Source organism: Leptinotarsa decemlineata, unplaced genomic scaffold (genome assembly GCF_025532065.1).
Source record: "Leptinotarsa decemlineata unplaced genomic scaffold, Ldec_3_MD MMD2_tig00026336_RagTag_RagTag, whole genome shotgun sequence".
NCBI lineage: Eukaryota > Metazoa > Arthropoda > Insecta > Coleoptera > Chrysomelidae > Leptinotarsa > Leptinotarsa decemlineata.
The window spans coordinates 492,978-520,638 of NW_027412692.1; the positions used below are offsets into that span (position 1 = coordinate 492,978).

General features: G+C 30.0%; 1 protein-coding gene across 3 annotated transcripts; it reads right to left on the reverse strand.

Annotated features, from left to right (window-relative positions):
• Positions 1-327: 327 nt before the first annotated feature.
• Positions 328-26,202, reverse strand: Stim (Stromal interaction molecule). Of its 3 annotated transcripts, none has more exons than XM_074183228.1 (10): positions 25,720-26,202; positions 25,522-25,667; positions 25,237-25,469; positions 20,449-20,561; positions 19,134-19,453; positions 18,176-18,343; positions 15,285-15,546; positions 13,796-13,858; positions 5,524-5,665; positions 328-723 (listed from the first exon to the last, which is right to left on the reverse strand). In XM_074183228.1, the coding sequence occupies exons 1-10, from the start codon at positions 25,877-25,879 to the stop codon at positions 342-344; spliced, it is 1,989 nt and encodes a 662-aa protein (XP_074039329.1). In that variant the 5' UTR covers positions 25,880-26,202; the 3' UTR covers positions 328-341. The 3 variants fall into 3 exon arrangements, 2 of the variants coding, with proteins under 2 accessions (XP_074039329.1, XP_074039330.1); XR_012467435.1 differs by having other exon boundaries at positions 582-723; positions 5,524-5,685; positions 25,720-26,201; XM_074183229.1 differs by lacking the exon at positions 5,524-5,665 and having other exon boundaries at positions 540-723; positions 25,720-26,201.
• Between the last annotated feature and the right edge of the window lie 1,459 nt (positions 26,203-27,661).

The window sequence follows — 27,661 nt, forward strand, 5'->3', positions numbered from 1 at the left end:
TATTTTCAACTATCTATAAACAACATTTTTTTTCATAATTAGCGAAACTCAGTTGTTTAAAAAAATTACCTCAACACAGTAATTATATACATAAACTTTTTCCTATTCATAACAGTTTGGAATTAATTAATTCCTAAACAGTTTGCCCCAGCTGTATAGCATCACCAAAGTATTGAAAATACACTTAAGACAATCACGGTTCATTGTTGAACCACCATCATGTATTTCTCTTTACACCCCTCTCAAAACAAAAACTAACTTTTTTGAAAAAAGAAATAAACATATGGAGAGACTAACAGGTTCAAAATTCAAGTAACAACAAATTCGCTAGCTTAATCAAATCAATCACCTTTATTTTTACTTTTCTTCGAGAAAAAAATAAGTTTACGTTTTTTCTTTTTAATGTCATTCTCGTCTATAATGGAAGAATCTGTGGAGCAAATGTCATCCTCAAGCGACACTGAAGGTTGCTCTTTAATGGTCATTTGTCGCATCGTTCCTGCTTTAACTTTACTCACATCTAAACTAGTGTCAGATAAGGAACTTTTTGGTTTCAAATCTGTTATGGATGTATGAATGTCCTGAGATACTGACCGGACCATTGAAGTTGATTTTAAAGGAGGGTTCATCGATATATTTGATTGACTAATACTCTTCGGATGGGTAGACAACCGATTTGTTATATTCCTTGGGAGTACTTGAGACGGAGTGGGGTCATCATACCTATAAAAAAAAGAAATAGAACTGTTGGACATTAAGGAAAGTTTTTTGATTTGACAATATTGGTGTTGAAATTGTTATCAGAAATGTCAACAATGTGATAGAACTGACCGATACTTGAAAATCCATTATAACGTATTCAAAAAATTAAATTCAATGTGAAATTTCCACTTCAAAGTGGAAATGAAATGAATGAAAACATTTTTGACTCATTCCCAATATTTATTTTATTTTTACGACCGATTTCCGGTGTTATCCCATTATCAAGTATAAAAACTAACTAATGCATTTGAATTATAAAAACGTGGTTACATAGGGAGTTTGTAGGTAAGCTGGATGGGAAGGTAATTTAAAGAACTGAGGTGCCAACTATAAAAATTCAACACCGGAATTAAAATTACCGGTGTTATCAAACCTATAAATTCAAGAGTGGAGCCCTACATAAATCGGGTTGCTTGTTTAGGGTTATATATTTTGGGTTTTTATTTGATTTATTAACTTCCATGACTTCCAATTAATTCATTTCATTCCCTTTATTACATGTGTGTAGGATTTTGAGATTCACTTTACTTATCTTGTATTTGGATTCTTGCAGATGTTCATACATTGTAGATTTTTTGTCCAAACAGACGTGTTCACGGAGCCTTACGTCAAAATTTCTACCGGTTTGACCTGTATATACTACAGAGCGTTCCCCACACTCTATTTTATATATACTTGATTTTTTCATTCTATCTCGTTTGGGTTTTGCATTGAACAGAACTCTGCCTAAATTAGTATTATTTATGAAAGCTGTTGTTATTTTTAATTTAGAAAAGTAGTTTTGAATATTTTCTGAAAGTTTACCTGAGTAATTAATTCACTATATTAACATGTATTGTGTTCTATGATATTTGGGTATAACTCACTTATAAGCGTTTTAGTTTTATCTGATATTATCTCTTCTATTAAAGAAACTGGTACCTACCTGATTATTCAGCACAATTTGTTTACTTATTTTTAGTTCATCCTGGAAGTCCTTATCATTGACTTAAAGGCGGATAATTTATGTAAGAGTGGACTGAAAGAATCAAAGGGAATTTACAGTCTGTGAAAATGTTTTTTCAGTAGATATTTTTGTTTGACATGTAGTTAAACCAATATATAACCCATATATAACTAACGAATTTTTCAATCTCTTGAATACATGTAAATATAGTAGCATTAATTATTCAGGTAAACTTTCAGAAAATATTCAAAATTACTTTTCTAAATACAATTTTGACGTAAGGCTTCATGAACACGTGTGTTCGGACACAAAATCTACAATGTATGAACATCTTCAAAAATCAAAACACAAGATAAGTATAGACAATCTCAAAATCCTACACATGTAATGAAGGAAAGAAAATGCATTTGTTGGAAGCCATGGAAATTAATAAATCAAATAAAAACCCGAAACATATAACCCTAAACAAGCAACTCGATTTATGTAGGTCTCCACTTTTGAATTTCTAAGTTTGACAATACCTGTAATTTCTTCAATCTCCAGTGTTGAATTTTTTATAGTTGGCACCTCTGTTCATTTAATTACCTCCCCATCCAGCTTACCTACAAACTCTCTATATAACCATGTTTCTAGATTTCAAATGTATTAGTTAGTTTTTATACTTTTTAATGGAATGAAACCCGAAATTCATTGTAAAAACAAAATAACTACTGGAAAGTAGATAAAAGGGTTTTCATTCATTTCGTTAAAGTGATCATAAATTTCCACAAAATAAATAAGTCATCAACTACACAAATGTAATAAGTGAATTGATGAATTTGATATTTTCAACACATCCATTTTCTGACGAATAAAATACAGCAAAAACCCATTTCAATATAGGGAAATACAGAACTAATTACAAATCAATTCTACAGCTCACTCGACATCATTAGAATTGCTGGAAAACATCAAATTTGCTTCAGAACTGACCAAATGGTTTTTCAAAGATCTAGTAATTGAACTTCACTTATTCAAATGAACAATACAATAATCATTTCGAAAATTGGCGAAATGGTTCATCACAAAATTATACTGGGATTGGGGAAAATTGTTTATACCTGGTGAAAATCAATTTGTCAGTATTGGAGAATGTATCTGTTCATTTTGGTATTTCAGTTCAAAATAAGATCTATTATTAGGCCAGTACTTTCTTGGTATATTTGGTAATCATATTTTGCTCAAGAAACATATTATATATATATATATATATATATATATATATATATATATATATATATATATATATATATATATATATATATATATATATATATATATATATATATATATATATATATATTGCCAAATGCCAATATTGCCAAATGGAATATCTGGCTAGATGTTATTCATCTTAAAAGTTAAACTAGTCTGTGTTTATTTTTCATCAAACGAATAGAAAGTAACAAATAAAAATTACTAATTTCAAATTTTTCAGAAACTTGGAAGGTATTTAGTCCCAGAAAAGGTCAACGAAAATGTCCTAACAACAATGAAAAATGACTTGAAAATAGAAAACCAATCACATCACATAACTTATATACAGTTTTGAAGCAGTTTTTTTTAATTAGTTCGAAATTTTTTAATGTGTGGTAGCTCACTGTGAAACATTTGATACCTTCATAATTAATCGACTTTTGTTTTCATTTTTATTACAGCTTAAATATTTGGTATAAAATAAATCCAAAAACAAGTACTTTTCCCAATCACCAAAAACACAATACTGTTCTCAACACACGTTTCACCAACTAAGTTGGCATCTTCAGAAGGGTATTTCTGGTGATTAGAAAAAGTGCTTGTTTTGGGGTCCATTTTTATTACTTTCAGCTTGCCTGAATATCCTGTTAGATGGTCAGTATTAATTTTGAAAGTCAATTTTTAATGTTCGAACTTATTTTTAACCAAAAGAATGAAGGTAGATCGTTTCAATTTATGTGAGGTTAACCAATCTATTTTTTTTTTCGTTTTTTCGTTCAAACACTTGATCAGTTTGAAGTTTTTAAATTGGTTTCAATAATGAATTTGTTGCCATTCTCCATATTGATTGTTTGAATAGACCAACGAAAAGTGAATCAATTCAAGGTATTTCAATAGCGCAAAATGTCTTATTTTGAATTAAATTCCAATTATTATGGGTGCTATTTTCCTACTTATAGTTTCAATTTTAACTGAATGTCTACCAACTCAGGATATATGTAACAATACTGAACAAAATTTTGATAAAATATGAATATATATGTCAACTTATATTAGTAAAAATATTTTTTTAAGTACTGGAAATACGTACAATGAAAAATAAAGAAAACTAATAATATATAAGATACCCCAAAGAATTTTTTCCCAATCTGAAAACCACTACTCAAGAATAGACAACAAAAAGGACAATGACAGGCATGCGATTTCTTTGGAATTTTACTGTTCCCCACCAAAGAGAAAATATGAATTATTTTATTAAAAAACAAAGTGAAAAATGAAAGTTTTGAACAACATAAATGGTAATAAATTTCCAGAGTAGAGAAAAAAGTCACCAAATATCAAAGAAACTTTTTGTACACAAATATTTCTTTCAAGTACAAAACAAAATATTAAAGTACTGATTAACCCAGAAATCACTTTTTCTTCCTCAGTTTACATAACAAATATGCCAAAAGGAAATTAAACCAGATATTATTATACATGACAAATTCTACAAAATGGAATAAATAAAAATGTTCGATATAGAATTCCACTTTCAATTTTGGCGATATTAAGTAAGCTTGAATGGATCAAAACACTTTCTAACTTTCTAACAGAAATAGCCAACATCCCCATACTATGGAGAAATGGGAAATTCTTCACACATTTGTTGCAATACTTATTTTCAACTGCCCATTAGTATCATATTTATTGTATGAATGATGATCTACTCAAATTATTACTTTTCGATTATTCATTTCAATAAACTGACACAAAGCTCTCCAAATTCTACTTTGCAATTTTGCATATGAACTTCACGAGACTTTTCTGATGCAAGTTTATTATACATTAGTATATTCTGCATTATCTTTTCACATCATGTTATGGAGAAATGCTACCCAAATAAATAAGATATCTATTACACAAAAAAAACTGTTAGATTGATGTTCAACATGAAGCAACATGCTTCTTGTAGCAAAATTTTCAAGAGTAAAAATAATTTAATCGTTTGCTTACATGTCACAAAACAAGTTAAAGAAAATCAGCTACCATGGCACAACAAATGCTACTATCGCCAACTTATGCTGAGATAAAAATATACAATAGGCTTTCTGAACAAATTAAGACCTGTAGTACTTTCCAATTCAAGAAATCACTGGAATATTTGTTATTGGTTAAAGCTCACTATTTATTACAAAAATATTTCGATATTTGAAAGTTGATGTGGATATTTCTATGTAAATCATATTTTTTAAATTTCATACCATTATTTATATATTGGCAGGGAAAATAATCATAAAACTCAAAAGTGTTTAATTCAACAGGTTATCAAACTCAACTATCTATTTGAAATTAAATTAGTAAAATTTGATTTACCATTGTTTACTTGAAACTGATTAAATTTTAGTAGTTAGACATTTCATTTTTTTAGTGGGAGGAATTTTAGAAAATATGAGTTTGAAAAACAATATTTTTTTATTCAATGTCAACTGAAATATGAAATGATAGCAAATAAATTGCAAATAGGAAAAAAATAAAATCTTAAATTTCCAGGTGTTAATAAAAATATGAAAACCAAATAAAAAGCAAATTCTCCTTACCCTTCATCACCAACTAAAAAGTGAACGTTATTCCTACTGCTCACTTTCACGTCACTGGATCTCACTTCTTCATCCTGCTTACTAGTTTCACTACTTGAAGAGTCTCCATCTTTGCTATGCATCATCCCAGTGTCAGCATATCCTGCACATATATAGCGCCAACTTACACCATGTTAGTATACTGGCATGCAAGATGTCAGTTTATATTCACATACAATGAAAATAATGTTTCACATATATTCTTTGTACATTCAATAAGTAGCTTCGTTAGTTCCAAATTAACAATATTTATCTATTTCAAAGCCATATAACAGATAGTGGTGTTACAAAAAACAATCATTTATATGCTTAGGCAAAATTTGACTTCTTCCAAAGCCCAAAAAAAAGCAACGTTTACAAAGATGTGAACAATGACATGAAAACTTGTTGCTTGTTTTGTTTTTGGATGAAAACTTGATTCATAATAAAATATTTTGAGTTTGCCATAAAATAAATCATTCTCTGTAGATAAAGATTCCCATTGGAAGTTTTTGAAAGGAATACGTTACAGAGATTTGATAAATTTTGGTTGAAAGTACAACTTTTTGGCATAACTTCAATTATAAAAAATTGTAACGAATTCCACATCGAAAGGAAAACATATATGGTTGAAATTTACTGTGATAGTTACTATTTAAATTAAAAATATCAAATAATTTTGTTCATCAACAAGACCCCATAACGCCACATCTTTTGGACACATATGGGATTTGCTGAAACGGAAAAATCAACTCCAGAGATGTTTAAAAACCTTAGAAATGGGAAAAATTACTCATGACGGATACTGTAACATTTTCATTTTAAAAGGTTTACAAAACCATGACACAGGTTTTGCTATACAATATCATCCTCAAGCAGGATATTTCGAAATTTTTATTAGGCCCAATAATTTTGCACCTTTCATTCAATTTATTTTAATGACACCCTGTAAATTTTATTAGCAATAGTATGATTACAGCTCAGTGTGAGCTAACATAATTGATTCAATCGGTTTATTATATTGAATATGAATAGTAATAATAGTGTTATAGTATGTAACACATTGGGGACATTCAAATAACATTTTATGATTGATATTTTATTTATTTATTGACACTTATTCTATTGAATAAAATTTATAATTGATAAATGTATATGTTTATGTACTGCTTGTTTATATAACAATTTTATTTTTATTTTATTTTATTTATATTTTACATAATTGTGTGTGTTTTGCCTAAATTTTTATTTATGTACGTGTATATTTTACTTTTTAAATATTACTGGAGTTTTTTCCAACACCAAATCGTTATTTTCAACACCTAGACACGTGTTTCGATCACCAAGTGATCATCTTCAAAGAGGAAGATTAAAACTAGAAACTAGTGCGAGCTAATCCTATTTAAGCTATAAAGGTAACCCATATAGGTAAACCATCAAGGCGTACCAACCATACAGGTATATCAACCTAAATTAATTTTACAATTTTGCCTTATCTTATTATTTTACAATATATGTTTATATAAAACAATTTTCAGTTATATAAAAATTAATTTCACAATATTGCCTATCCAAATTTATTTTTGCAATGTGTCCTTATGTAGTAATCAGTAAAGTGGTGGTTCCACACCACCAATATACGAGGAACTTTGAAAAGATTTTCAAGGAACTAGGTATGAAGGTGGTTTTCCAAACAAGTCATACACTACAGAGCCTTTTGGGAAGTCCAAAAGACAAAGTCGAGAATTCGGAAAAGTCTGGAATTTTCGAAATTGAATGTAAGGACTGCGATGAAAAATATAATGGACAGACAAAAAGATCTATTAAAGTAAGATATAAGGAACACATAGCACACTTAAAATATGGAAGACCTGAAAAATCAGCAGTCGCCCATCATATTTTGCAACAAAACCATTCCATAGACTTCAGTTCTTTAAGATTAGTTAGACAAGTTAACAACAACAGCCAACTAGATGCCTATGAGAGTGTAGAAATAAGTAAACACAATAATATTATGAATAACGATGACGGACCATACTATATAACTTGTTAAAATAAAATAAAATAATGTTGTTGGGTTTACTGATTACTACATAAGGACACATTGCAAAAATAAATTTGGATAGGCAATATTGTGAAATTAATTTTTATATAGCTGAATATTGTTTTATATAAACATATATTGTAAAATAATAGATAAGGCAAAATTGTAAAATCAATTTAGGTTGGTATACCTGTATGGTTTCCCTGTATGGGTTACCTTTATAGCATAAATAGGATTAGCTCGCACTAGTTTCTAGTTTTAATCTTCCTCTTTGAAGATGATCACTTGGTGATCGAAACACGTGTCGAGGTGTTGAAAATAACGATTTGGTGTTGAAAAAAACTCCAGTAATATTCATTACTACACAAAAGGTTCCGAACAGTGCATCATAAATTATTATTATTGAAGTTACACTACAAAGGATTAAAAACCAAATTCTGATATATTTGCTTCATTTTCCTACTCTGCATTGGTAAAGTGAGTTACAAGTAATCATCTGAGAGTAGAAATTACTGTGCAATAGTTTAATACTTACTTATTTATTTATTTACGGGATGTTACAGTGGAGCTTGAATTTTAACAGGAATACCAGTGAATTCACAAGGTGCGATACAAATTCTCATGAAAATAATTTTCAGTATACCTCAGTAATATTTATACTATCTCAAAACGGATAATTTACATTACTTAGGATTCGTTTTAAACAGAAAAGTAAAGGAGATAAATATTCAGGAGGTATATGGTTTGAACAACTTATTTTCTAAAATCGTATATGGTAACATTTTTGTAAGTAATTCATGCAAAGTCAAATGCCACATGCTGGAATGAAGCAACAATCAAATTAAAACACTCAAATTTCATAATATGCGGGTAAGTACTCGTAATAACACGCAGTACATGCAAACTGGTGGTGAAAACTTTAATTTTTTTTTTAATCTCCTGAAGTTTTCTTTTCGCCGATAACTGGGAGATAGTTTATCATTAGTTTCATATACTATTTCATGTTAGAACCACAATCGCTTATTAGGTAAAGCATGTTGTTGTGTTTAAATGAAAGTGTGAAGTGTGCGAGAAAAAGTATATGTGTATGTATAAAGGAAAAAAATATGACATAAAGTACAATTTGAAATATTCTCAATTGTCATTTAGTTATCACTTCAGTCAAAATATGATTTGGTTTTCGTGTAAGTAGTTCAATTCTTTTTTATTAAAATTATATGACATCTTTCATTATTTTTTGCTTCTGAAGAATAAAATACTACTTAATTTGTTGATCGTTTGATAATAAGTGTAAGAACTTTGTATATTCCCTAGAAACCCAATGCTTCCCCACTATACAGGGTAGGCTGTTGAAAAAAATAAATAAAAAACAAGTCAAGTATGTTAGAAAGAGGGACAAGTTTTGATCCAAAAGCCATTGCGAAACCCTCAACCCTCTATAAACGGGGGTATCATCCCACAAAATTTTAAAAATGGAACTGGGAGTCAAGTGATAACTCAACGAAAAAAGGTTTTCGATTCCCCATCTTTTGTTACTTTGCTTCCGAAAATCGGCATACTCAAAAAACATCATATTGATCAAGTAAATGCTGAGAATGTTGTCCGCCAACCTCCAAATGATAGTGAAAGTTATCTTTAGACCACTGTTGTACATTCTGAAGCACTTACAGATGTCACTTTGTAATATACTTTAAAAATTCGTCATCGCTGCAGGTCTTGTATGAGTTAGGTGGAATGTGACACACTTGGATTTTTGTGTTACCAGAAAAAATCTAAAAGACTACTTAATCGGATGACCGAGGGGCAATGAATGCAACATCATTCTCTGATATTAAGTTTACAGCATTTTAGATGCAGTAAATTCCTGTACATATTACCTGTTGAATTTCCTGGAAGAAAAAATTATCTATAAGGAAATTTACATTCGAATTTTAATGGCCCAGTATCAACAATTGTGGCGACTAATTGCATGTTCAAAATAAAAATTATTTAAAAAAAGTTCATGTTTAAAATTTAGATTGGTTTTTTATTTGAAGTAGATTTTTTCTGAAAATGTATTGTTGTCATTTTAAAGCGGGATCCAAAGATGAGTGGATCAATTTTCAAAAACGAAGCAGCAATGGTTAGGAAACCAAAAGTTCTCTTCAATGAGGTATCACCCCACCCCATCCCATTAAAAAAAATGAGGGACAACATCCCCGCTTGTAGGAATGTAGATTTTGTAATGGTTTTTAGGCCAGAACGTGTAAATTTTACAAACATTTTAAATTTTTCAGAAAGGTTTTTTTCCTGGTAGTTCTGCCTTGCGGTACATTTTCAATAGTCTACTCTGTAAGCTCCAACCCTAAAAAATATGTCCTACTTTGAAGCATCCCAATTTCGTGGTAACATCTTACCTGTGGAATGTTTCATGGAAGATAAAAATACATAGGGAAACTTAGGTTCAAAATGAATTACAATATCTATTCGACCCATATATTTATACATTCACTAACTATAACAATGTTCGAATATATAAACTAAAAACTATAAGTTATCTTGTATATTTCAAGCAGAAACTATCTACATTAAGTACTTTTACAAAGTAATAAGTATCATCCAATAGAAAAATTACTCTACAGATAAATAGAATAGGATTTGTTGAACAAATATTTCTTTGCATTAAATTTGAAACCTAAAAAACCTTCAACCACTTTCTAATAAAAACAAACACAAGCACGAGATTCAGAATAGAGAGAAGAAAATTATTATGTAGCATGAGATTCGTTATAGGGATACACATTGCACAAGTAATCACCTTACTTCCACAACAGGTGAAAAATAAATAAAATTATATTGAAAAAACTATCCTGTAAATAAATGTTTTAGATATCAATATAGTTCCACATTTTTAAATAACAAAAAAAGATGCAATAATAAGAATAAAAAAAAGAACTGCCATGACGCCTTTTTGTAAGAAATATGGTTTTTTTCCATCTCAAAGGTCTTGGAGTTAGTTGTTAAGCATGCTGTAGAAAACGTGACTGATTCAAATACATTTGAGAATTTTAATTTGGGAATGAACTACTTCCACAGCATTCATTCAATGATAACTGCACTCAATCATATTCACTGTTTTTCTTTCAAAATGGCTATTGTGTCATATCCAAAGAAAAAAAGATTCTTATACAATGTTGATGTTCAATCGTATTCGAATGTGTATTCAAAAACGATTCATATTGACGTCATTAATAACGAGATTCGCCAGAATGTAATGATTCAATTTGTGTCAGATGTCAAATTCAATAATAAAAACAAACTTTTCAAATCTCTCTAACCTCAATTAGAAGTATTTTTGCATAAATTTTTTTACATAAATATTACAAATGTAGCTGCATTTTTAAAACTAGTGTGCCAGAATTATTTTTTCTATTCAAATTATGGACCAACAAGTAGCTATTCTGACAACTGACGTAACGTAACGTCCAATTTCGTTTCAAAACCAACCTCACGCTAGTTTTGAATCATCATGAATACATTTCAAATCATAGTTGATGTGACGTCATCGTTTCAACGCCAGAATGAATGTATTTGAATCACAGACGACTAAGTTTTGAATACATGAGCGCCAGAAAACGCCTCAAGTCTATTGCGCTTTTGTTTCAGAAAATCTGGTAAACCAGACATAGTTGTTTTGAAGTACGATGAATCAATTATCAAATGATGTATGTCGTTGATAATTTTTCTGCGAACGGAGTAAGTGGGATCATTGTAATATGCCTCAAAATTTGTGTTTGATTTGACTTTTATATTAAAGAGGCTAGAAACAAAATTAACTGATACTGAGCGGCTATAATTTTTGTGTTCATCATACTTTGAACAGTTCAAAGTTAATTGACTATTATTCTGTGAAATGAAAAATGTTGAAGAATTGCCAACACGATACTGTGTGATATACATCTAAATTTTACACATATGAGTCACTAAATCAGTATATAGGCATCTTAGAATCTATCAACAAATTCAAATTTGTCGACGTGATTAGAAGATTATTTCAGATGTAACAACTATAAATACCTGATGAGTAATTATTGTCAACTGTCTGACATTTGCCCTATTATATCTTGCCATGTAAGAATACTGAAGGCAATATTTGAAACTGTTTCCTTCATTATCACCCAATGAGAAAATCAATACCCAACTGTATACCACCATTCATTTGAATGTTTAAAAATATTGCTTAAAAGGGCGTACTGAAGTAAACACATACATGCATGGCCATAAAAAAATATTGAACTCCACAAAATCCATTCGTTTCTCAGAAGATTTGCATTTCAATTCACATACAGAGTGGTCATATTCATCAGTTCCACTAATGCTTTCTTGGAAATGATGAAAGATATAGAGTTAAATGTAAAAGAAGTTACTATTTCACAAAAATTGATATGTATTGAATTTCACCTTCTTCGTTCAATAATTTCTACATCAACAATAACTTTTAAATTAATTCATTTTCTTCACCAAATAATTTTTTTCTAATGCTGAATGTTTTTATCTTCGAGATTCATCATCAGAATTCTGCAAGATAAATACTTGGAATGTAGTAAGGACTGACTGAGGTACCTATACTTCGGATGCTTTCATTCCAACTTAAAATATGGTATTATGCATTGGGGGACTTCACTCCTTGCTTCTAGAGTTTTTGTCTTACAAAAAGGAGCTCTTCTATTTTGTCAAATTTAAAATCAAGAATTGATTCATGTCGAGTAGCATTTGCAAACTTCCGAGTTTTAACAATGAAATCAGTTCACATCTATAAAGAAGAAAATTGAGAAAATTAATCACATTCACGAAACTCCTAATTTAAACAGATATTAGTTCCACCAGAGCATTTAACAAGTCTCTACCAGAAAGGTATTTATTACAGTGGATGCAAACTTTTCAAGAAGCTACCCAATTCAATTAAATAATGCAAAAAATTCGTTACTTTCAAACAAGAAACTAAAAAACTCCTTTTTTTTGGAGAACGTACTACAGTGTTGAGGAATTTCTAACTGACTGATAACACTTGATCTGTTTATTTTGGCAGATACATTTCTGTATATAACATGTAATTTCTACTTCTCTTCTCACACCTGATATGTTTTTTTTTAATTCACTTTTTATTTAATTCACTGTAAAACTCACCCAATGTGCATTTCGTATGTTGTTTATTATTTTATTATATTAATTTTTAGATAATTGACAATTCTGATACTATTCATCTGATTTACGATTTAAAAATTGTATGGATGCTTTTCTGGCATGATACATATAAATAAATAAAATAAAGGTAATCTTTATGAAAACTAGAATTAGATTTGGCATAAAATGAAAGCAACATAATTTCTACAGCTGTTCCAGAAAGACATAAAAACCTGTAGACCACAGCCAAAAATCCTAGAATATAGCCTTGACACAGTTATCTGTATTTGAACAATAACATAAAATTCAAAATTTATTTTAAGACATAGTGTTTTGAATGATGTAATTTTCCTAGTCATATACGCGTCAATAGGCCAAAAAAATCATGAATATTCACTTTATTATTTATAGTATAAAAACCCAACTAGTTGATTACCTGTTTGAAAATATGTTAAACTTACTACAAGTTATTGTTAACTTCCCAAGGTTGTATTTGGTCATTCCTCATTCAAATATATTGTTATTCTAGTTTTTATAAACAATTAAAATTTGTTTTTATTCATATAAGAGAGAAATTAGACTGTCATATTGATGTGCCATAATTCTTTCTGGACAGTACTTTTGTTTCATTAATGACAACTCTATTTAGTTTTCTTCATAAAATCAGTCATGAGTGACTCAATTGAAAAAAAAAAAAACTATATGAAGAATGTAGGTCCTGAAAAGCCGGCTCAAAAATTCAACATTACATGCAAGAAAAATTGAAAAGTAATAAATGTTTCTCAATTGAATCTGTCGTATCTTTCATACTTTCCAAGTAGCATTTGTAGGATAATGAAACATGGGCCACCCCGTATATCAAGATCTTCCATATGAACTTTCATTACACAAATAACAACAAAAAAAAGAAGGAGAAGCATGGTAAAACTGAAGACTACTGAAAGGGTTGATATTACATACAAATCAGACTACTATATTATAAGAAAACTTTTCGACTTCAAATAGTAGATCAATCAGAGTTGGAATCATCATGTTCAACTGGCTTACCTTGGAAGGCACTATAGACAGATCCAGTGTCATCATCCAAATCGTCCGTGCTACTCATGCGTCCTTGAAAGGAAAAACATCATGTGAAAATTATTTTGCGTTTGAGATTTAATGCTAGTATAACATATATTGGGGTTTCTGATGAAATGACTTATGCTGATTTTTTGAACATTTACAACAGTATGTATAAAGCAAAAAAACAAATCTATTTTGTATAAAATATGAATTGTGCATTTGAGCTTTGATCACTCTATTTCTCCATCGCTGAGAAAAATGTGAAAAATTTCCAAAAAAAAAAGGGGGAGAAAAATAACTGGAATAAAACCTCTTCATAAAGGTACGTAGTGCATATACAGAAGGGTCTTTCAGAGAAACTGGAGGAAAAATATATTTTGAAATTGTGTCATGGTGTCAAGAGCAGGTTTGTTACTTCTGCATAAAGTCGTAATGTTATGAAAGAAATGAGTGATCCATCTGTAATATTGTCCAAGACATGCCCAATGAGGTGACAGAACAAGTGTCATGTCACGAAACTTCGAAGTACACCATTAAGAACGGAAGTGTTCCATGTTAGTGGCATGGGTTTCCAATATTTGATCTAATATTCGAAACACCTCAGATTTTTTAAATACATTGTTGAATATTTATGTTGTCACTAATCATTTTGAAAATCAAATTTGAGTGTTTCAATTTGTATTTTGCCAAATGAACAAAGGTGCAAAGTTTGAGCTTGTATAACATTCATATGTCATATTATATTTTTTTTGTCTAAATTAATAGTTAGTTCCTTGTTTTTTACAGTCTATTTTTAAAAGACATTCATCAACTTTATTCTGCAGTATTTTCAGTTGTTTGAGAGTAGAGCATTTCAATGCTGCTCCCAAAACTGACATCAATTACTGCATTTTAAAATGAACAAAAGGGAAGTAAACGAATTTTAAATATTAAAGTGACACCAAATTTCTTATTTTAATTTTCTTTCACAAAAAATTTTGATATGTTCACACCAAGATAAATTTTCATCTATAAAAAGCTCTGCAAACTTGACAAATGATGAATATTTGATAGTTTTATTATGAAAGTTGATGGATTGTTCTAAAATGAATTGATTTGTGGAACAAAAGCAAACAAATATAATAATGTAACTCAATACAGCAGGTAATTATTCCTTTGTAAAATATAGTCTTTTTGAAAAATACAAGTTTAGGATTCTTTGTTAACAGATTATTGAGCTGTCTAGGTTATTGATCAGGTAAACTTCTATGTCCTGTAAACTTCATAGTAGTTTGGGCACAGGTACACAAGTAGTAGAAAAAAATATTATATCATAATTTGCGTGATTTTTTCCGATTATTTTCATATTCGATTTGTTAGATTATTTCTTCCTAATGGACTACCTAAGTCTGTCCAAATATGTCGAAGAAAAAAAATGCTGCTCAAAGAAAATAGGACTCAATGCACTGCAAAGTTATACAAGTTTTCCACTCACCTCTTAACCCAAATCCACGACCATTGATGTTTCTGTAAAGGGCATTCTCCAAATAATTAAAACCATTATTATTTATGATATTGAATCCACACAACATTTCTATTTGCTTCCACCTGTGAACTCTTTCTTGAAGTTCTTGTGTGACCTCATTCAGCGACGTTCTTGCTTCAACGATGCTTCTATCAACTTCATCTATTGATTTACCGTGCGTCGAGACAAAAGCACCAACAAGGCTAGATCTTTTCTTTCTCAATTTCTCACACTGAAAAATTGAAATGAAAACTAACCTACAGAAACGAAATTTCTCTTTTTATCTTTCCAAATTGAATTATATAAAAATTTGCGAAGATAAATTGTCCAATGTGAGAATACTATTCATCTAATAAATATTATTTTACAAGTACTTTGAGTTTTGGAACATATTTTGTTTTACATATCGGCTTGCAGCTCATTATAAATTATTGCAATGCAATGTTTTCCAATTTTCTTTTTTGTTCTGCTTGGATGTAATTATGCAATTTCCAGGAGTTTTCTATAATTAATCAAGAAAGGGAACAGGGATAATTCATTATGATTTCCTACCACGTAGTATTCATATATTCAAATTCATATATTTTTGTTTTTCAATATATACAGAAGTATATATTGAGAACTGTTACTGATATTTCATTAGTTCGGACTTCCATTGTCTAATATGATATAAATTGGTTTGAAATACCGAAAAGAATCTCTAAATAATTATTAAAAATATTAGGTGAAAAAATAACAATTATATTAGCCAAAAAAACTGAAATTACAATGAAATAAAATACAAACAAACAACATAAAAACAACAATCAAAAAATTTTATAAAAATATTTTTTTGGTTTGTATTTCATTTCATTATAATTTCAGTTTTTTTTGCTTAATATAATGGTTATTTTTCAGTTAATCTCTTTTTTAATTTTTAACAGATTCTTTTCGGTATTTCAAATCATTTTATATCATATTATAAGACAATGGAAGTCCGAACTAATGAAATCTTTAAAAAAAAATCTGTTTTTCCGTTAATCAGCTGTCGCCCCCATACGAACGACAACTCTCAGAAGTTGAGAAACTTGTGCGAGCTAAGGACTAACGAGGTCTTACCTTTTAACGTGTGATTCCTAACAACTACCTTCAAACAAATGTTACTGACATGTTGGATAAATCACTATCTGAATGTTATTCAGATACAATAATATTTCTCGGCAAATTTAGTTATTTGCCTTTCATATTTGATTAATTTTTTGATTCCAAAGAAGAAAAAACTATAAAAATACTATGAATAAGATGTATTTCTCAGGCTTAATTTCATTGGTGCCAATTCAAAAAAACAAATATTCATAAGAGGGGACCTTAAATGATTCTATGAAAGATGTTGATCATTTTATCAGATATTTTTTAATTTTCTTGTTGAACTGGATTTTAGAAACATTGTTTAAAAGAAATTGGTATTATGCTATTATATGAAATTGATTTTTTCCATAATGTGTTTTTTTATTATTGGTAATAAAGTTTTTGTGTTTCCTAGTTTGATATTCATTGATGGTTTCAACATCATCAAATTTTAGAAATGAGGGTTTATTGAGATTGAGAAGTCCATTATTAGGATAAAAATTGGAGATGGGATATTGGAATGGAATGGTAATTCAAATATACATTTGAAGAATTCCTATTTACCTATTCTGATACTAAACATCACAATTTTAAATAAATCAAACAGGGATAAATCAATTTGAGATATTCTAGAGAAATTCAATTATGAATTTTAAATGAAACGCCGATCAGGTGAGATATTTTCATGTGTAAGTATTCAATATGAATTTTCAAAGAAAGCTGTTTGTCAACATATAAACCTAAAATTTCAATTATACATGAATATTTTTTATCTAATAAATACTATGTTATCTTTTATCAATTTTTATTTTCTATGATATAAACTCAAACTAGGATTCTGTTACATAAACTGTTGATTGGTGACTATTCAATCATGATGATATTATTTTTAAATCTTTATCAATTATTTGAATGATTTCCTCATTACCTTTTTCAGAATAAACTAGGATTGTGTCACCTACAAACAGTTTAATTTATCCGCTCAAACCCAAATCGGAAATTGAATTTATACAAATGATAAATAAAACAGTTCCCAGAATTGTATCTTGTGGAACACCAAAGGTTTCATCTCTCAATGGACTTGTATTATCTCACATACATACAAACTGCTTTCCATTATTCAAATAATTCTTGAACCAAATATGTGTTGATAGATGAGTTGACAGAACAGTTCTTCAAAAACTCTCATTAACTTGATGAATAGGTAGAACAAATCTATTGAAAACACATTTTCCACACAGAACAAAAATTCTGTCGCTAGATGCCTGTTTTTCTAATCAAGCTAGCATCTCATCAGTAGATAACCAAAACTAGTTTTACCCATTTTCTAATGATGCTAACTAGGTTAGCAAAGCGTGCGTCGAGATACAATATTTTTATTCAGGTGTGGGGAAAGTATTTCCAATAGATTTAACATTCAGTGGAAAATAAATTGTCTTGTCTTGTCTATGAGTCGAGCCTCTAATCCCAATGTCAAATAATTTTTTGATACAATTTTATGATAGACAATATCGAAAGGATTTGATAGATCCATTGATAATTGTCTACATTCCAAATTTTGAACTGATTTCAGTGTAATAGTAGTAATTGGATCTAATTCTGTACCACTTGGTTTTCGAAAATCGTACTAACAACCATTCAAGAAATTCATTATTTCCAGAATTTCACACAAAACTGATTCAACTTTGGCTATTTTTTTGTCATTTGGGATAATATCTGTTTTAAATGAATACAATTGCACTAGACATACTTACAGCCTCTCTGGCTTGCTGCAGTTGCTTTTCAGCTGCCATCTTCTTTTTCAGATAGGACTTATTCTCAATTTCGTGGGTTAACTGGAGCCACTGTTGTAATGCTACAGGTGGTGTCCAGCAGCGATCTTTAAGTTCCCCTTCTGCGAGTTGCAGTTCAGTTCTCAACATCTAATGAAACATGGAATGTGAATTGAAAAAACACATTCACAAAGGATGTATTTCAGAATCTCACAAACAATTCTTAAAACTATCACACAACCACAATTAATTTTTTCTCTTTTTTCAATTCTATTGACAAACCTTTATGAATTAATTATGGAGTGTAGAGGTTTTTCAATGTTTTGATCGAGTTGAAATGGCAAGGTTTAAATAATACAGGAACCCCCCTAAAAAATATTAAAAACGAAAAATACTTAAAATTTATATGTCCTAAATGTTTCAGGAGCGGCGGTCATCTCCGAAAAATAATTTTTTAGATACTTTTTTTTATCCTTTTTAAACATAATTAATTATGGATGAAAGGACTATGTAATTTCCCATCAAAATGTTAGTAATAAATTATTGTACAGGGCACTTACAAATGTAAGTCTAATATAAATAAAATAATGAGGAAAATACCTTGAAGTTCCTCAGAAATATTTCTTTGAAATTTTTCATTGAAAATAAAAAAAAGGTGACAAAATATATGTATCTTAGGGTTGCTTCTATACTCAATCACTGATTGTTCATTATTTTATTTTATTTCATCAACTAATCTTTCACATTTTCTTATACATATACACATATTAATTATATTTTTATTTTAAACTAAACCATTATGGTCCTGTATGTACTTAATTATTGTATTGTATTTTAGTATATTTCATGATTTACCACTTGAACAATGTACTTTATCCAAGATCAAATAAATACTGCTACTACTACTACTAATGATAATAATTAAAAAAAACTTATATACCTCTATTTCTGCTTTGAGCTGAGTGACTTCCAAATCGGAATAGGAACTTGGTAAAGAGCAAAGCTCACTTTTGGAATCCTGAAGTTTCTTTTCTAAATTTTGTTTTTCACTTATAACGGTTTCTTGAGCCTGCTTAGCTTGCTCCAATTCTTTCTGAAGATTTTCCAAAGCCTTCTCGGCATTTTGAAGACTGTCCATATCGCTATTCATGCGGTTCAGATGTTTCTTGAACTTTTTGTTCTGCTGATACGCATACCATACACCGAGACCGCCAACAATCGTCAAAAAGATCAATGTTAAGTCTTTCCAATGGGGAACATCTGATACAGAAGAGTTAGCAATTACAAAAATCAGTGGTTGAAGCAATAATTGAAAAATATGAACTCATGATTTTCTATACATGATAATAATTATAAAATTTATTGTGAAAATTCTGTAATTATTATCATTAATTATCATGTAATTATTATCATTATTATTATTAGGTCAATAATTTTCATCAAGTAACGGGTCAGAGTTTTCATTATCAGAATTTTTCACACCCATATTCTAAACAAGCAGATTGCAACCTTGTAATGAAATTAAATAACAATGAATGGTGTACAAAATTATTGAAACAGGCTGAACTTGAATTTTATTGGCTTTAGTAATGAAAATTACTTTGAATAACTATTGTGAAAACATATTGCAAATGAATTTGTTCCTTCTATAATGTTTAATTCTTCATCATGGTAAATAATATCCTAAGTTCATTACTTTCATTAAAACTGACAAACAAGATATTTGGCTAGTTTGACGAGTTTCTAAATAGGGAAAGAACATATGATTTTATCATAATTTACCCTGTTCATGTCATTTATTGTGATTCACATTCATCAAGGTCATGAAAAGCCATATATATGAATTTTGAAAAATTGATAATCAATACATTTTTTGAATGATTTTTATTGATCAGTGAATTTAGCACTATTCAATTTACACTTCAAAATCGGAGTCAAAACTTCATTTTAGAAATCACCAGCACTATGATTTATATTGAACTGAACATACCTCGAAAATAAAAACCATAGATTCTCAACAAAAAATTTCAGTCTTCAGTAAATCCCAGAAACATACACTATTTGGCAAATTGCATCTATAATTGTTTTTCAGAGAACAAATTGGATTTCTTTCAAAAGAAAAATACATCTTCACCTCAATATTTAATGTTATGACACAACATTAAAATTTAGAATTATAACACGTCTTGTTACGGATGATGCACACTCTAATCACTTCCACTATAATAATTTGTATATTATGTCAATACCGTTACCTTTAGGTGGTCCGAAAAGAACAACATCCATTGCCTTCAGGGCGATTTTTTGTTTGTGAATCGGATCTTTGATTCCAAGGGCAGCTAAGTATGGCGCATTATTAACAGCCAATCTGAAAAAAAAGCAAAATTATTGCCACAAAGAGATTCAAAACAAGGTTACAGATTTGTTATATAATATTTAATGATACATGCAGTTCGTTATTTCAGTGAGTTCATTAGGCGAATAAAAATTTGAAATGATTCTTAACATCATACATTTTATTCATATTCAAATGTTGTTTCATTTCCAGAAATGTAGGGATACGGTTATATTCTTACAGATGTAAGCCCGATATGTGAACAAGGCAAACGGTACCTTAATTAAGAGAAAAGGTGTAACATATTTTTATATATTTCTACAGTAATATGGTGTTTCCCTGCAGTATATATAATAGAGAACTTGACAAGGAGGTTTCGGGTACTAATATCGTTGATGTGTAAAAACTCTCAGACAGGTCGATTTTAGATTGGAGAGGAACATTTCATTCAGCTACCTGCATCATTTCAACCCTTGAGCAGGGGGGTGAACCATCCTGAAAGTGTGAATATGAAATAGGGGACGAGTGGTACATCATCTGACAGCCCGTGAAATTATCGAAACAATGGTGTATTGGTTTTTAAATTTGGATGAACCATAATAAGTATATAAAGTTAAATTGACTTATATTATTTTCATCGTTATAATAATAATAATCTAATATATTACAGGGTATGCTTTACATTGCTCTGCAACATAAAAACATAAAATGCAACGTCAGACAGATTGTACGAACATTAAAAAGAAAAACCATCAGTATGCTGTAGAAATAAAAACATCTTAATATAAAATTAAGTTAACAGTAATCCAGATATTCCTGAATTGAATATGGTTTCAAGTCTATAAGGAAATCATTCACATATTTTTTAAATTTTTTAAGGCTCTCACAGGATTTAATATTTTGTGGTAATTTATTGAAAAACTTGATTGATGCTTTCCTGTTAGTGTTTATAATAATATGCTTTATTATCATAAGACATAATCTTGTAGACAAAGCTTGGGTAGTAAATACTTTAAAAAAATGCAATACATACCAAATAAGATAAAAAATATGCTATCGTTAAAATATTCATCCAAAGTATATTAGAGTCTATCAGATAGAAATTGTTTGACTAAGTTCCTGAATGGGAAGTCATTTATATTGGTAGATCTTATGTCCATAGGCATATTGTATATTTTTCCAACGTTATAAAATATGGAGTCTTTGGTAATGTTTTTAGTTGGCACTATTTATAAAATACACAGATTCCAGTATAAATAATGCAGTTACCGTTAGAAAATTAGTAGACTTTTGAATAAATTTGGACTGCATGCTCCCTAAAACGGTATTCCATAGCGTAAGTGAGAATCTATGAGTTCATCGTACGCTTGCTTTGCAGTGCTGAACCCCAATTCTTTATAAATCACTCTAACCGCATAACAACCAGAGGAGACTTTTCTAGTGAGTTGTTGAATACGATCCACAAATTTTAAATTCTCATCAATGAACACTTCTAGAAAGTTAGTGTTATTTTTAGATTCCAGTGATCTATCTTCAAAAACAAGTTCGTTGATTGAGCATCTAAATGATAATAATTTTGTTTTAGTTAAGTTAAAAGATAAAATGTTTGAATCACACCAATCTTTAACTTTTTTCAAGACGGTAGAGGTTATTTTGTGCAACTCACAAGTGTTTTTATTATGACAAAGTATGGTAGTGTCATCTGCAAATAAGGTGAACTTCCCAGAAATATTAAGCTTGGTGAGGTCATTAATATATAATAAGAAAAGAATTGGACCTAACACAGAACCTTGTGGAACTCCAGAATTAATTTCTCTTTTTTTTTTTAAAGTTGAGTTGTTTTGACCATTTGCGTCCGCCCCATTAAGTAGGAATCGAACCATTTGTGAGTTACTCCTCTTCATCCATAACGTTGGAGATTTCTCAGCAGTATTTTGTGATCAATGCAGCCTTTGACAGGTCACAAAATACTGCGGCAGTCTTTTCACCGACATTTATCTCAGAATAAACTTTATTCAGAAATGAGAAAATAGCATCGTGCGTATTTTTATTATTCTGGAAGCCGAATTGATTTTCACTGATGATGTTATGCTTATTTATGAATCCAAGTAGCCATTTTTTAACTAGTTTTTCAATGATTTTTGCGATGGTTGGTATGAGAGATATAGGGCGGAGATTAGAGGGATCATCAGAATAGGGAGACATATATTTGCATTCCGCAAAGGGTAAGTATGATTTGATCCTGCTTCCAAGAACTTATCTTTATGTTTGAATAAGTACATTACACATTGTAAATATTGACTAGATAACAAATCTTTCCTAGATGAACAGAATATAGCTTATGCTTTTGCCGATTACTTCTCATTTGTATACATAAATTCTACCACTAAGCAATCCAGAATTTGAAAACTATAACATTGATACAATATAATTATCTTAAGACGATATTAGAGAATCTATTAATTGCCTGAAGCCTAAAGCATACTTATGATTGGACAGTTTACCTCCCTATTTTTTCAAAGCATAATCCGATATACTTGTTGTGCCTCTACAAATAATAATACCTCATCAGAAAAATATATATTTCTCGAAAAATTCAGAACTGGAAGAATTTTAGCAATATATAAATCAGGTAATACCAGCCAAATGAAAAACTATTGAGCCATTACTGTTTCATCTTTTCCAGCTGAAATTTTGGAAAGGACACTGTATAATAAAATGTATGAACATGTTGAGTTACTTCTTATAGCGGATTTCCACCAAATGGACAAAACCATAACAAAGCAGCAACTGTGTTGATTTTGACAAAACAAAAACTTGAGTTGTAAAAATAAGAAACATTTTGAATACTTTGTGTCACGAGCAACAGTTTTTGTCAACAATGTCAACAATATCCATCTGAACTACTTAGCACTTACAACGATAATTTCGGAGGTACAGGCTATCTATACCCCAATAAGTCAAGAAATTACAAAAAAAAATCAAAATATTTAAAATATATAAACATAAAATAACATTAATAAAATAATTTTCGCAAAAGAAATCAATATTATTACAATGTAAATTTCCCAATCTCAACATATTTGAGATAGGTGTATAAAACCACAGTTGGTTGAATGATGTGGTACAATTAATAGTAAGAGAGAACTTCCAAAGAGTCAATTATACCAGAGATTATTTTAAAGAGATAAACCAACAATATAATACTCCTGTGATCATTTAGACTGGGTAGTATCATCTAGCTCATTATTTCATTGTAGTTATGTTCACCAACAACTAGACCTAGTTTATATGCTATGATTTTTAGAAATTTGTGTGTATTGCACATTTTCTATTTGATGAATATACTTGAGATAATATGGGTTCCAAATTTTGCTGTTGTATTCAACGATAGATCTGACTAGAGAGCAATATAAAACTTTTATAGTAGAAGGGTAAAAATTTCTTGATGACCTTGCAATAAAACCAAGCACTTTGAGCGCTCTTTGGGATATATAATTCACATGGTTATTAAAACAAAGCTTGTTGTTTAATAATATTCCCAAATCTTTACATTTTTGTTTTTTATCCAACACATCATCTTATAATTGGTAATCGAATCGAATTGTTGAATGTGATTTACTGAATACCATCAAGAAACATTTCCTATTGTAAGGATGAAGACAATTTGCATTACAGCATTCTGATATATTATTGAGATCTATTTGGAGAAGATTAGCATCATATATATTTTCATCTACTCTGAAAATCTTCAGATCATCAACAAAAAGGAGAAAACTTGAATTTTAGAATGAATGTCATTGATGAAAAGGCAAAACAGCAAGGGACCACAATGGGATCCCTGAAGTACTCCTGATTTTGAAATGGAACGTATATAGCTCTGTTTGCATAAATCAGGAAATATTAGTCACACTAACTTTCTATTATATGCAGACGATTTAAAAATTTTTGCAAAATGTAATTGCGAAACAGATATAACAAACTGAAATATGACATTGCTACTATCACAATAACAATGATAGATTTCTCAACGAATCCAAATGAAAGGCCATTACATTCATCAAGAAAAAGATCACTTGCTTTCTCAATAATATCCCTATGAGATAGTAACAGAAGTTGAAGGCCTTGGTGCAACTTTCACAAAAAATCTCTTCTTCAATGGTCACATCAGCAACCTGTCATCTATCTGACTGCTACAGAACATTAGGTTTCATATGGCGGACTGCTCAGGACTTCAGCTAGGAAACGTCCGCTCTAAATTAGAATAAGCCAGTATCGTGTGGAGGCCACAAACCACAACCTAATCTGAGATTATCGAAAGGATACAAAAGATATTCTCAAGAATTGTTCATTTGAAGAAATATAGCATTTATCCATTCTGGCAAGCCTAAGGAAGTGAAGAGAAAATACAAACATTCTGTTCATCTACAATATACTGCAAATTATGAATGAGCTAGCCTGTTACTTGATGAAAATTAACAACACTAAACACGATAATAAGTTTCTAGAACTCAAAAACAGGTTGACATAAAGAATTGAAACTTTATATATTTCATAGTCTATATAAAATGTACATCTGTAGTACCAAGTTTTACCAAAATCTTGAGTAGGTGTAGTAAAATTTTGAAATGAGGTGTGTTGATTTGACATGGAATGATCCTAACATTTGATAAAAATGTAGATAGTTAAATTTAACAAAGCAACTCACCTTGGCAAATTAGCACCAGTAACCCTGTTTTCTAGGAACTTAGGGACATACTGAGGCAGTTCCACATAAGTAGTTAACCAATCAGTTGTCTGTTCTACCGTCCAATTATGTACCTCGGACTTCAACCAAGCTTCCCATAATTCTCTAACAGAAATGTGATAGTCATCATTGCGATGGAAATTTTTTTGTCTTTTCTCTGCTCCCGAATTATATTTCAGCTCTTCTTTCAGAAACTGAAAAACATTTGTTCAAACATGTATGTATACTGATGTAAAATATACTAACATCATCAGATTCAGACAAATCTATGTTCCCATCTTTATCATCATCAAGCTGTTTGTGGAGCTGTTTTATAGCTTCTAGCCCCAACCGATCTTTCTGAGCCATCGCCAGGCATGCAAAATCATCAATATTACAAGTGTCGATAGAAACTAAAAATGTCTTCATTATCAATTCAATTACTGAAAAATCGGTTAATTTTACCATCAGGAAGAAATTGTTGTCCACCAGTGAAACTAGAGCCTCTCAAATCTCTGCTAGAATGGGGATCGTCGGCTGATCCAAAATTATGATTTTCAGAGAAAGCTCCTATCTTCCAATGCACCTTTAAAACTAACCAAAAAAATATGGCCCGGAAGTTCATCTTTATAAACGTTAACGTAACACAAAATTATTTAAAAAATATACAAATATGTTACAGCCAAAATGTATTATCATATTATTTTTTACTTTGACATTTCAATGTACGAATTACTAAAGTACTGTCTACTGTCAAGGTCGACAGTCTTCAAGACAACCTTGGGCTTCGATGTTGTGATTTGGGACTTTCTTTGAACTAGTTACCACTTTTGTTCTATGTGAATCAGTCTGCCATATGTTCTTATTTATCCTTGTTACTTGTATTCGTCACACTAAAAATTGCGTAATAAATAATTTATATATTCTACTTACGTAGTTCAAAGTATTGGAAGAGAAAAATATGATTTAAAATCATTCAGTTTTATTTGCAAAAAATAAGTTTATAAAAGTAAAAATAAATCTGAAATTGTTTATTTATGAGTAAGAGATGACTTAACAGACTGTATTTTCTGCAATAAAATGTGATTATCATTTGCAATCTTTTCTTGATAACGTTTTCTGTTGATCGCTGCACTGCTTGTCTTCTTCAATCCATTTGTTTTTGGGGGTATTTTATACTGGTTGACACGTCGGTTGTTGGATAGAATTTTTTTCATTAAAATCTCATTCGTACGATCTATCTCTCTGAGTTCTGATGATGCAAAGGTCTTATTCACATTGACCGTTTGTTTTAGGCATACGGTGGATGCCGGATTGAAATGACTTCGGCTGTTTCGACCCTGTGAATGTTCCAATAAACTCAAATCGACTTCTTCATCTTCGAAATCATCAGTCTCATACCTGTCATCGTAGAATTCCGAATTTGATTCATCTTCGGCACTTTCAAGACTTCCCTTCGCTCTTGAAATTGAGGGTTGCGTTTTATGAATATTTTTAATTTTTTCACATGTTGCACAGCCATATAATTTGGATGATAAATCATCAGAAGACTCCATTTTATACCTATTTGTTATGTAAAAAATAAAAGTGTATTTATATTTGAGTCTCCACGGAAACGAAAAACAGTAAAGCACTGGTGCAGCAGGGAGCCGAAGGTTATATGCGTTTGTGCGATTAATAAATGAGAGATTATTAATTTGGCGACTATTTATAATATCTATATACAATCTACGTTTCAGCATTCATACAAATAATTTCAGTATACTTTAGGGATATTCAATTACTAACAATTTATTATATTTTAGCGGCAACTTCAAACTTCTGAAATATATATTGCGCATGGGCAGTAAATATAAGAAATCGGTACTTTCAATCATTCGTGTGTTGCGTTCAGAGTTACTCTCGAACAAATACAGTAACATACTTTTTAAAGGCAGCTCTACATCTTGTCGATTTCAACTCCTGTTGTTCGAACAAATCTCAAAAAACAATTCCTTTTTCTACAAATATTCTTCGTTTCAATTTTTTCCATTTATTACATATCTTAATTGAATTTCATCAAATATTATTGGGGAAAGGTGAGGGAGCATTGAGAATTTTGAATCTGATCACTCCCATTTTTTGCAACTGAAAATGTTTTTGAACATTTTCACATTTGTAATGAGTAACTATATTTCATGATAATATTGAAACCATAGAGTTGAATAGTAAGGAGGACTACCCCAATATTCCGAAAGACGTATTTGGTAAAATATCAAGATAGTCTTTCGAGATATGAGGAAAAGGTGTTTTCAATATATTAGTGTTATGCCAGAGATTTCAAATTCTATCCTGATATTTTATCAAAGACGGCTTTCGGAATATTGAAATAGTCTTTTACGACTCATCCCTGTGGTTTCAATATTTT